At 36.8% G+C, this 13768-nt stretch overlaps 1 protein-coding gene across 1 annotated transcript in view; it reads right to left on the reverse strand.

Moving 5' to 3' along the window:
• Window positions 1-2028: 2028 nt before the first annotated feature.
• LOC128692419 (ninjurin-2) overlaps window positions 2029-13768 on the reverse strand; it is a 28259-nt gene continuing 16519 nt past the window's right edge. Inside the window, exons 2-3 of the mRNA XM_053781594.2 lie at window positions 10613-10830; window positions 2029-8678 (exon numbers count right to left, since the gene is read on the reverse strand). Of these exons, the coding sequence (XP_053637569.1) occupies window positions 8445-8678; window positions 10613-10830 (452 nt within the window). The 3' untranslated portion in view covers window positions 2029-8444. The remainder of the gene's footprint in view (window positions 8679-10612; window positions 10831-13768) is intronic.

Here is a 13768-nt window from a genome sequence, read left to right on the forward strand (position 1 = left end):
CACCACTTGGAAAAGGCCCGGGCCGGGAGAATACCGGTGAATCTTTAATAATAATAATAATTCCACTCGCACCGGGTATAGGCAGTGGTGGGCACAGCTAACCGAAAAGTTAGCTTTGCTAATTGCTAATCCGTTAAGTAAAAAATTAGCTCCGCTAACGCTAAACCGATAAACGGGCGATAGAAAATAACGGAAGCTAACACTAAACGCTAACCGTTAACTTTTTCACATGAACTGAGATTCGGTTTAGTATTTTGGTCTTTTGCTTCTACTTTTAAGACTTTTAGAGTAGACCTGAAGAGCTTCCTAGTAAGATATAGAAAGAAAAGTCATATTGTGATCAAGTGCCCCTAGTGTGAAAATAGCGATTGTTTAATTTACTGGGTGTCATGCGAAGATCAGATGATGGCTGGGCTGATTACTACTCTAGCTGGGCCTTCTCCATCGCTTTGATGTGATGCTGGTTGCCCTTCATGAGCTGCTGCTCCATAATAAGTGTCAAGGGCTCCAAGACAGTTCAACTGCCTCCCAGCATACATAAGGGGGATTACCAATAGACCCATGGCTGTTTTCAAGAAGGTACTAGACAGGCACCTAAAGTCAGCACCTGACCAGCCGTGCTGTGGTTCGTACGTCAGTTTGTGTGCGGCCAGCAGTAACAGCCTGGTTGATCAGACCCTGATTCACCATGAGGCCTGGTCTCAAACAGGGCCGCGGGGACGTTGACACCTTAAAACCTCTCCAGATGTTTTCCTCGCTTGAGTCAGGCGCAGGAAATGGTTCAGATGGCCAGTAGATTACCAAGTGATGGCTCTGAAGATATGCAGGAAGATGATATAATTGAGCTCTTAAAAGGACACAAGTGCAACTAATGTAACATTTTATTGTGGCAACGTTTCGCTAGTTGCACTTGTGTCCTTTTACTTTACATATTGTCGGTAATTCTGCCAACATTATTACAAATGAGCTCTTAGAAAATGATGACAAAGACAGAAGTCCAGAGGAAATGTTAGCAGAGCTCAGTGCACAGATACAGGGAGATGAAGAATCCGAAGACAAAAAGTTAACATTGCAACAGTTACGTGAGCAGTTCCATGTTGCTGATACAGACAATATTAAATCTAGAAACACTGCTCTGAGACGGGGTCTAGAGCAATTGTTGATGCTTTAGTATCAGCGGTATAAATTGTTGCTGGATAAAAGAGGCCAGAGAAGCATTACATAATTCCTTACTTCTCCAGTAAAATCATGGACTTCAGTGTCAGAGCCTCAACCATCCACCTCAACTGACAATCCACAATCACAAGGACATTACATAAGAACGTAAGAAATAAGGAACACTGCAACAGGTCTACTGACCCATGCGGAGCAGGTCCATGTCCCCCCCCGATTAGCCCAATGACCCACCCAGTCTGGTCACCTCCACTCAAGGATGGAGCACGGCACCAGACCCAGCAGCACAAGCTAGTCAGGTCCAACTCACACCCACCCACATCCACTCATGTATTTATCTAACCCATTTTTAAAACTACACAACGTTTTAGCCTCAATAACTGCACTCGGGAGCTTGTTCCACTCATCCACAACTCTGTTACCAAACCAGTGCTTTCCTATATCCTTCCTGAATCTGAATTTTTCCAACTTGAAACCATTGCTGCGAGTCCTGTCTTGGCTGGAAATTTTCAGCACGCTATTTACATCCCCTTTATTTATCCCTGTTTACCATTTATACACCTCGATCATATCATTAAACATAATACATATCGACAAACAGTTATAATTACATCATTTTTGTTTACAATTTACAAATAAGTTGCTTGCCATTGTTGAGGGGTACAAAGAACTTAACTCAAATTTTTCCATATGCTCTTCATTTTGTTATAGACGATTTTGTCTTAGACACCATTAAGAACGTTACTACCGTGATAATCGATGGAAAACTATATATTATAGTTATCTCCTCCAAAATGATGGAGCAAAAAACCGTTTTGGTAAATAAATTGGAAAGGTAATTTATTACGAAAGAAAATGTATATATAAATTTATTTTGATAATACTCCAAAAATAGTCTAATCACTGTTTAGGTACAAAGTTTTTTTTTCTCTGTTTAATGATTAATGATTTTCCCGTTTTGACAAATTATTTTGAATACTAATTTGTTAAAATGTCAAATATATAAAAAATCATTTAGTCAATACACTTCACATAATTAGCTGAAAAATATATACGAGTCAATTAGGCGCACAAGTTACTCTTGTTTAATAAGTGCAACAGTATAAAATTAATAACAAAAAAAGGCACAATACCGTGACTGGAACGATACACAAATAACCCGCATATAGAAGAGAGAAGTTTACGACGACGTTTCGGTCAGACTTGGACCATTTACTAAGTCACACTAACGAAAAGGAGAGGAGGGAGTATATATAAGTAGGGGGTGGGAGTAGTAGTAGTAGTAGTAGTGAGGAAGATAGTAAGGAGGAGGAGGAGCCAATCAAATACTAAGAAAGCGGAGCACTGCACGTTTCGGTCCAAGTCTGACCGAAACGTCGTCGTAAACTCCTCTCTTCTATGTACGGGTTATTTGAGTATAAAATTATGTAAGGAAAACATTTGTACAGATGATATAAGTATGTAATGTATGTACTTTACATAATGGTCAATATATCAGACCCCAGTAACACACTGACATAGAAGGCAGACTTTAAAAATACAATAATAACAAGGAAGACTCCCGCAACACTATGGTCAACCAGGAAGACTCCAGCAACACAATGTGTGTCAGAATTATCTTTGGTGTGGAGTGAACAGACAGAAATATTTCAGGAAAGGAAGCTATTTGTTTATAAAAATAAAATTGGGTACATCAGTAGCGTGCTATTGCTATCATACTCTACATAGTAGGAGCACTTGCAGTGTGCTCTTGTTATCCTAATTAAAATGTAGGATCAAACACCAGCTATACTACACTGTCATACCATCACACAAGATGGATTTTGTACATCAAGTGTGGGGTAATCGGTCAGCCTGAGCTGGGAGTTCAGTGATGGTGTAAAGATGTCGTTAAACATTCTGCGTTGGATTCAGTAGTTACTTTAGCTTCAGAGACTTCGTCTCCTATGAACTGGAGTTATTATCACATGGGAATTACCTTCTCTCAGGAATGAAAACTGGAGGTCTTACCACTGTTGTACGGATTCTTATAACCTTGGGATCTTTGTTACTTATACAGTAATTCATGGTATAAATCAAAGCAGTTTATTAACCAGGAACACGCAGTTGCATTGTGAAGCTTGCAATATTTAATCAGATTCTTGATTCTCTTGTAAATATTCACATCGGTTTAAAAGAACGACACTTTTACTATCCTGAATATGCTTAAGGTAAAGCTAGAGGAAAAATACTGACGAGTTGAAAGTTATCAAGTAAGTCTTGCACAACTGAATAATAGTTCAACTTTTGCTGTTACAGAGGTGAGGATGAAGACAGAGAGACAATTTATCTCAAACACTTATCCCCAGTGTGCTAACGGACCAACAACCACTTCATTTAACCCTTTGCTGAGTAAACAGAGAACGAACGACTATTAGGAATCGAAACGAACTCAAATTTTATATTTGAAAGGCGACTATTAATTAAAGTCTAAACGTTATTGAAGCTTAAGTGTTGGTGACGTTGATTCTGATTACAAGACAGGGAGGTAATAACACTCAAGTAACTTACAAAAAGATACAGTGAAGTAGTAAAAATACACTGAGAACATAGTACAGATGTAATTAATAGCAGGGTTTATATACCATGGCAGTAACAATGCCATGAGAACATAGTTCATAGGTAACTTATAACAGGAAATATACTGTATTCCATCGCAGTAACAATGCCATGAGAACATAGTTCATAGGTAACTTATAACAGGAAATATACTGTATTCCATCGCAGTAACAATGCCATGAGAACATAGTTCATAGGTAACTTATAACAGGAAATATACTGTATTCCATCGCAGTAACAATGCCATGAGAACTTAGTGGCGAGGTAATTTATAACGGAATACAGAGTCAGTAACACACGATAAAATAAATGACGGCAATTGAGTTTTTCAGACTCTTATCATTAATATATGCGAATTAGCTCTCAAAATTAAGAACTATATCATATTATTGATAGTTTACAATACGATAAACTTATTATTAAAAGCAAGAAATATATATATTACACATTTGAGGAAGGGGACAAACAGTATCTTTGAGCCTAAAATATTAGGACAAATGAATACTGAAAATTGCACTGCTATAATATATAAGGCGAGAAATATTAATGGGAAACTTTGGTCAGAAACGAAATACTGCAGAAGAAACAGCGCTGAATAACTTACGGGTTTAGTGCACTTTAATTTAATAATAATACTGACAAAACAATAATGATATAATTAATAACAGCAGGTATAATGATGATACTGCAACTACTGCTACTGCTAATAATAATAATAAATCACAGGACATATACACCGAAAAGTGTTTGTTTCTAAGTGTATATATACTATTTTAGGATTAAAGTATTCTTGTCTTGTGGTGAAAATGTTATATGCAGTCTTAATGACCCAGTGTTGTCGGTATGTTTTAATCTCTCTTAACTTACCAATAATAATATCAATATTAATAACTGCAAAGGTCAAAGTAGATAAATTAGACACATGTGCAACTCTTGGGTATCTTTATTGAGTTGCACATGTCTAATTTATGAACATGTCGGTTCTCTGAACCATTCATCTACAAAGGTCAAAGTAGTATAAGAAATGTACATAGTCCGTATATTTTGTGATAAGTACGAGCACTCTTGCTGTGTATGCACTGAGAGGAACAGTACATGTACACTTGGTGGTTTAGATATCTCACTCTATGTACACGAAGAGTTAAAGCTTATCGACACCGGGCGAGTCATCATATGGCTAAGACCAGCATCAGGAACCACTTTTCCTGTTTCTTGACAAATTTTACCTAACCTAACTCGGGACTTATCAAGGGCGCACGTCAGTTGTTCGTCACCATTCGGAAATGCTATACTAGTGTACTGTAATCCCAAATAAAGGCAAAGAGGGATTAAAGTTAAACCCAGTTAACCCAACGATGTTCTCTAAAACACACACGCATAAACACTGAATGAGTTACTGTATATACAGCTAGAGGTCTATGTTACTGTACACTGCTTAATCCCTTTTAATCCCTGTTTTAGGGATTAAAGTATCTTTGGTGTTAATGTTGCATGCAGCCTTAATGACACTTGTGTAGTGATAGGATTTAAATCCAATAAACCAAGCAATACGTACCTCAGATAACAGACAACTAGCACAGCAGATAATAATGAATACAGCCACCAATGTTTAGATCAAACAGTGATCGATACCAAGTGAGAAAACATTTTGACAGAAATGTGAAGGGTTAGAATAATATGTATATTCCAGCCTCAGTCCTTGACTGAAGCCGTAATATACAGATCTCTGTCTTACCTGTGTTTAATATATCCATCCAAATGGTTTCTCTCTCTTTCACAGCCAATAATAAAAAGTCACTTTGTAATAAATATCATGAATGCAGAAAACAGGAAAGCAATTCATTAATTATCACTTAAAATAATAATTATTATTACCGATATAAAAATGATGTTGGAAATATTACAGGATAGGACTATATCGAGGTCATTAGCTTCGGAAGATACACTTTCCTGGACTACATTAGTAATGTAATATAAATAACAGGGCTTGACGACTGACATATAAACACCATGGATGAACTGGCAAATTGTCTACAAGCACGAAGACAAGAACACAGTTTGCAGAACAAGTTTTATAGAGTTGTCTCAGTAAACACCATCTCTGGTATGTTATAGATTGTTTTAACTAATTTATTTGTATTTGTGAATTAAAATACATGAGAAAATAATGCCTTTTCGAGGCGTCAGCATTTCTCACGGTGTACTAGTTAATGAGAAAATTTTGAGTGATCTACCTTAGCTGAGACGGTGATTCTGCCCAGAAAAGACTAAAGGAGATTTTGATTGTAGGTTCTCTCATTAATCCATTTTCCTTAATGCGTGTTTTGAAATGACTAATAGACAGTTAAAAACAACATTGTCTTCCTGTGTTTACCAAGCTGTTGTTACATTGTCTGAACATGTAAATCTATATTATCACTTTTTTATTATTTTACTTTTACTACGTTCTATTAAAAACGGTTAAGCTAACCTAACTTACGTTCAATTAGGTGTCCATTATCCATTCGGCAGGAAAATAAACGTTTGAGTTAAGTGCCCGAGTTTCTTCAGTGGTCTCAATTTTATTTTTAAGAACGTATAGTCTCTGTTGGGAATGTGTGAGATATCACCATTGCCACATTTTTTAATCTGTCGACTACAAGATGGTCATTAAGGCTGCATGTTCCCTGTATACAACCAGTCAGGATAATTGATAATTTGCAATCTTAACATTCGTTTCTTTCACCTTGGCTCATTTTCAGACCATGTCTAAGAAATTTGGTCCTGGAACAAGGACCTACCGGTTATTTCCCGTTCGGGTTTCCAGTCAGCTCAGTCCACAAAAACTCGAGGTGGGAACTTCACCAGTATCCTGTAGGTGGAAGCGGTGACAAGAGAAAAGTTGCAGAAGCTTTGTTGGCACAGAGTTTCACTTCGCTGTAAAAGAATGAAACGTTCTGGAAACTGTCATTTCTGGTGAAGATGTTTACTAAACCAGGGCCATCTAGGTCAGGCAGTCTCCACCAGAGTGCCATTTTTTTTGAAGTCAAAGATATGGCTATTAGACCATTTTATAATGTAGAAGAAATCTGAAGGCTTTCACTATTTTATACTTCAGTAAATGTATACAAAAACTATAACGTAAAGACACAAACTATGAATGAAATTCTGAGAACAAATATGTAAATACTAATTAACCTAACTGGTATGCTAAATTATCTTATCTAGTAGATACTATTGGACATATGAACATTTGAACAATAAAAATTACAGCCCCCAAGGAAAATACAGAAACAAATATTCTTGCGAAAAAAAGAATACATGTACTGTTAAAGAACAGATAAGTGGGTAGAAAATGTGAATGAAAGACAAGAAGAATCCATTTCAAAATACATTCTTGGACAACTATTGTTGAGCGAGAAATCCATTCATTAAAAATTCTACAAACAAATCACACCTGAGCCCAATAATAAGACTAATGTTCACAACGAAAATATTTTGGAATTAAATCACATGGAAGTGGCACATGACACATTTTCATCCAAACTAAGATGCAAAACTCCAGTAATTCTCTGATTTTCCATCTAATCTGCCCAACCATAAGTGCTCCACACTCATAAGCCCTCAAGATGAGGTGGGAAGGCTTTAGAGAGCTCTGGATCGAAATAATTGTAATCAACCTTCCTTTACTTGGAACAAATCTGAGCATCTATCATTCACTAAGAGGTGTTTGATCCACTGTATAATCTATACTCGCAAACAAAAAAAGAACGAGTAGGGAAATATAACAAGCAGGAAAAGAAATGTGTGCGCGCTTGCCTATTATTCTTTCTATGAGATCTCGTCTATTTCATTAGCCAAGATAAAGTTTCTCAATCTGAGAACTGTATATTGATTCCATACATTTTTGTTTCAAATAGCGCACAGGTATTAAAAGGTATCAATTATTAAGTTATCGGTTAAAAAGTTATGCTTCAACTGATTAAAATCATTTGCAATATTTTTTATTTTTTTCAAGATATTGACGTAATCTTTTGCTAAAGCTATGCATACTCACTGATTCAACTTCTATACTGACTTGGCATTCATATCCCTATTTAAAGGAGGTAACTCTCGTTGATAGAACTATTCATAAGTAACCTGCAAAATAGAGAGGGAACTGTGATAGACGATTTATTCGGTCGAGGACCTTCATGAATTCATGATTTAGAGAGGATTAAACTGAAACAAGCCAGAAGGCAGGATAGGTGATGAGGTGAGAAGAAAGGATATAGGTTAAGTGGAGAGAAAGCCAGAAGGTGAGAAGAACAGAAGACGCGTCAGGTGAAGAAGTGAGGAAATAGTCAGAAGAGAAGCCATATGTCGAGGTAATAAGAGCCAGAGTGCAGGTTAGGCGAGAGAAGAAAGCCAAAACACAGGTGAGATAAAGATACAAGGAGAAAGTCAGAGGACAGGTCAGGTGAAGATGTAAGCAACACAGACGACAAATTAGGCGACTAGGAGATGATACAGCCAGAATACGGATCAGGTGAGAACAGAAAATAGATTGGGTGAATCTGTGAGGCGAAAGTCAGGACACGGATCAGGTGAGAAAAATGAAGACGGGAATTTTGACTTTTTCCTCAATGACAGAGCCAGAGATCCCGATAAAAAAAAAATCACCCTTTGGTAAAGGAATGTTGAGAAGCATCACTCTAGGTAGACTGGCTGTGGTCAGTAAACTGTTTTGTGCCTGCATCATGATGCGGTACTTTATGCAAGGACGGGTTGGCTACGTCTATGCCCATGCTGGAGATAAAGACGTTGACGATAACCACAATGAAGACGAGGCACACGACGGTCGTGTTGAGGCGGTCGCTCCACTCGTCGTCCTCCTCTTGGTTGATATCGAACCGTTCAGCTACGATGAGAATGATGCCGGCCACAATCTGTAACCACAGTACCACGTATTAATATTGTTATTAAGATGAGCGTGGGCGTCCTACAGTGCCTTGGGATAGGGCGGTAACCAGATCTTACTGAGTGAAGGGGAAAGTAACTCAAGTTCCCTGGATCAAGAGCCCTTCACGGCATCTCCCTTGAGGGTTGCAGGTGTAGGAAACGCGATTAACATGAGAGACACAGCCCAAAAAGACATGAAGACAATGTAGAAATAATTAATATTCAAATAAGAAATTAAAATTAATTTACGTGTAATATGATATGAAAATTTTATGCGATATAAAAGTTGTGTAAATGAAATTAAAATAAAACTTGGAGGTAAGAGAAAGTGACTGTACAAAGATATTTTAAAAGATAATTAAGATTCACTTTAAAAGGGGTTACGTTCCTATATTTTCCTAACATGTAAAACAGTAACTTTTACATCACCTTAAAGCTTTAGTGAAGATGTACATGATACAGTAAAACAAACGAGTAAAAGACTGTTTTAGTATTCTGGATTGCATTTCATCCGGCCTTGTAAATTTATTAATAATCAGCTCTTGTAGTTACTGTTAATTTTATTGTAGACTGAGGTGAAAATTGCATTGACAGTTAATTAAAAGTCCTGCACATCTCGGTTAAAAAAAACATTTTTACTCTTTATATATTTAAAAGACTATCTATTTTTATTGTTTCGGGAAATATTTTTTTCCAAGAACGAATTTGGTATTCCAGGCACATTCGTCCCTCTGGACAACTGTAGTTGGCATATTTCCTGTGTTTTTCCTTTTTCTTAAATTTCGGTCATTATTTGCTTTAGCTGCTAGGATATTATATAATTATCATATAATTCTCCAGAATTAAGTTGGTTGTGCAATGTAGATATATTTTGGGCCTATGGGGATAAATTTTTTGTTGTTGAATGGAAAAGAATCCAATCTAATCCAACCTAACGTAGCCTAACCTTAATTTTGAATTAAATATTATGTTAGGTTAGATTAGGTTTGGTTAAGTATGGCTGGGTTAGGGTTTTCATTGATTACCAAAATATATTGATCCAAATAGGCCCAAATGATAACTGTTTCCACTGAACAACCCTATCAATATTTGTGGAATTTACATTCAGAATAACTGAGCAGCAAATTATCTAACAAACCATTAATCTCCACCAAACAAACATAACAAATCTGGACACAAAACAATGTCTAATGCAAGACCCACTTATTATTGTACAATATATACTAGAAATTATTACCTAACTCGCCGAGCAGCTAATGTAAATATTGACGTAAGTTTCTTGTATGCTATGCTTTTTTGCTCTATGGTATTAATTAACTCTTACATTATTCCAGGTCCTTGGTTCTCTCGTTATTTGTATGGGCTACTGTCTTTCTCAGCAGAATTAATTTTCCATTTCAACCTGTTGAGCATTTCCTCTGCATTAGTCACAAATAATTATTCAATCCAGAACCCTAATTAACATTTCTATGCAAGTTATTAAAGTCCACTCATTTGTGGTTTGGAGCAGTCGATGTCGTAATTTGAATATCAAATTATATATTCACTTTGAAGCATAGAATACTGTGGTCATTGTTAGCAAAAAGCTCGCTCACTTCCTGTATGTTTACAAAGTCGCAATCTGCAGTGAGAACATCGTCAGGTACGTGATCTATATGATCACCGCATTTTGTAACTGTGATAATCAAGTTTTAATAACTATACTTTAAAATTATTAACGTTTGCCTATATAAATGCATCGTTATTGTTATTTAAAAATACAGTGTCATCGTTTAAGGCTATATTAAGTTCCTGGCTCTGAATGGGCGGTCTACTGATGAATATTAACGCAGTCATATGCATCTCTCTCTCTCTCTCTCTCTCTCTCTCTCTCTCTCTCTCTCTCTCTCTCTCTCTCTCTCTCTCTCTCTCTCTCTCTCACCTGGATCACTAGACTGAAAATAATGCCCGAGATCACTACATAGTAGATGGGACTCTCGGTGTCACCAAAGTTGATGATGTTACGTAGTTGGTTGGCGTTGGCGGAGAGGAGACTGATGTCGAGGAACCCCTTAGCGATGGTCATGTTCCTTTTCATGACATTGAGGTCGATGGGGCGCTTTGGGTCCCCAGGGTGTGGTGCCTCATGCCCATCGAATTCTAAAGTAAAAATATCAGAATATATGAGGATTCTATAATGATCTCAAGTTCTGACAATGAGATCAAAGCTAGCTAAAAGTAATCTTTAATCTCAATATAACTATGTGTTTGAAGCTCACATTTCAAACTACAAAAAAATCTTTAATCTTAGTTTGAAGCTATAAGGTTTATTCTCAAAGTGAAAGAATGCTGCAGCAACTATTTCCTCTAAAGTTAAAACCATAGAGAGCCTTGAAACTCAACTTTAAATTCTAAACCAAGTATAAGCAAAGTTACATTTAAAAATTTACCTGTTAATGATCAATGAAATATAACGTAACATACAATCAACATTTAAATTTAATTATAGACAGATTATGAGGGTTGGCTTCTTAAGTATTGTAGCATAAAAGAGAACTAGTCGCACGACAGACAATTGCAGCCGTCATTTCTAAGCCGATTCAGTCAGATGGCTTTCTGCATGGCAAAACTCGTTTTGTGCTTTAAATTTTTTTTTTCAAGCTGTTTCAGTACACATCCATCCCTACTGGTTGTAAAAGACACATACATACAGCCACAGAGTTGTTAGGAAGTGGAATAGTCCGGCATGTGATGTATAGGAAGGAACCATACATAGTTTTAAGACGAGGTATGATAAAGCTCATGGAGCAGGGAGAGGGTGGACCCAGTAGCGGTCAGTGAAAAGGTGGGGCCAGGAGCTTTGTCTCGACCACAAAGAGGTGAATACAAAGAGGTGAGAACACACACACACACACACACACACACACAGACCCGCAATGTGCTATTCTGAGAAAACTTCTCACTCTTTCAGTTGCAGCCTTGCAACATTCCAAAGCTGCTGATGATGCACTAAGAAGTGTGAAAGTTCTTGAGCTAAACATTTCCCACCCCCGTGGCTTGTCTTGCATAGTTAAGATCGCTTGTCAGCGATTGTTTGCATATATATATGCTTTACAATTCGCAAATGAGAGAAGGGTTTTACATATTTTATCTCTGTCCAGAGGAAGATTCGAACCTGTGCACTCTGCATCAGCGTTCACAGTACTGCTGGCCATAATTATATTTATCCAACATTGACTTTGAAGAAATAGTTTTCGTGTATCTTTTCAGTAAGCAACTGTAGTTTAGGAAGGATAAATGTTTATAACTGTTTCATGTACACGAGATTTTAAATTATGGAAATTAAAATCTTCTATAACACAACAATTTAGCGTCGCCTAGAAACAAATAAACAGCAAACTACTAAGCTGTTTTATCAGTCTTATATTAAATTGAACTTATGGGATGCAAGAGATTACTAGTTTTATGATTCATGTACAAACACAAACATCGTATGTTAGCAAAAACAGACTAGAATTGACAAGTATTGTACATTAAGATAACCACCAATACAAACATAAGGTATATTGTGATTTGCGAAGTCGTAATTCTACAATTGCAAACAACTGACATTTAACACAGACTCGCAAACAGCAAACTATTAATGACCATCATCAAATTAAAAAAATACAGAAGACCAGTAAAAACATCAATACATTAAATTTACACAGGAAAACATGCGACAGAGACTGAGACATACAAATACATATATTATAAACTAGCACTGACAAACATACGCTAGACTAAGATTCATGATTTTCATTCCCAGAAGTGTTTTTATTAGTTAGAATCTTTCTGCACCCATGTTATTCCAGTTTCTTTAAAAATCTCACAGAAAACTACAAAAACAGCATAAAGTAATCTAGTAGGTCAGTGGTAGAGCGTCCGATTTACAATCGAAAGTTCCTTTGTACGAATAGTGGGTAAAATAAGACGATTGGGCATAGTTTATTAACACGTTATTTGAGAAAGACACTATGATAACAGTGAAACCTTTATTACAACATTTTGCCCAGGACTGGATTTAAACAAGTTTGATAATGAATTAGACACATGTGTTACATCTGGATTTCTATATTTTGTAGATGTCTACAAAAAATATACCCACATGTTGCACTTGTGTCTGATTCGTCATCTTGTCGGAATTTTATACCATTCTCATATTAAATAAGTTTAGTGCATGACGAAATGTCAAAATAAAAGATTCACTGCAAACATAATGACTTTCTTACTGCCTGTCGACTAACTCCAATGTTCATCCGTCTGTTCAAGTTTGCCTAACAGGAATTATATACCAAGGAGTTAGTCGACTATTGTGTGTCGCATCTATGTGGAGGACCTAAGGATACTAAAGGAAATATGCCATATTGATTGTAATGGAAAACCCTGATAAAATAATCCTCCGAGATTAATAATCTGAAGAAAGTTTCTTAAACATATCTAACGCTTTCTGATCGTCAACTGTATAATAAATACACGTAACACGGGCAGTCATCCGTGACTTACCGCATATCGCATCACACAAGCCTCGCTTCCGGTTGCCTTCCAGCTAAAAATAACTCGTTCTCTCTCCCTTGTGGTTGTGATTTATTCCTCAGACCCGACGGGAGGGTAAATTCTCCGTAATGCTACTCCGATCGCATTACTGCAAACTCTCTGTACAAAGTATTTCCTTGAAGGAAATACTTTGTACAGAGAGTTTGCAGTAATGCGATTGGAGTAGCTAACTTGCCATGCTGGCTGGCAATCCCACCGTTTTCTTAAAATACTGATTTTAGTTTTTCCATGAAGAGCACTGAAACACTAACGGTAATACAGTCTATTGGGAGAGAAAGACGACCAAAGATGAAGTCCGTGAAAATAGCCTAACAAAAGTATCCATTAGTATTAACTCTAGTCTCTAGACATCATAGTCATTGTTATTCCTTTACTTTACGACGACAAATAAAGGGAGAACTGAGATGGGCATACCGCATTGAAACGCAAATTATGTGACTTTGTTGAACGAGGTATCATCAGTAAATATCTCTACTGTGGTACACCCTTAACGGAAGATATA

The sequence above is a fragment of the Cherax quadricarinatus genome, chromosome 53, assembly GCF_038502225.1.
Source record: "Cherax quadricarinatus isolate ZL_2023a chromosome 53, ASM3850222v1, whole genome shotgun sequence".
Classification (NCBI taxonomy): domain Eukaryota; kingdom Metazoa; phylum Arthropoda; class Malacostraca; order Decapoda; family Parastacidae; genus Cherax; species Cherax quadricarinatus.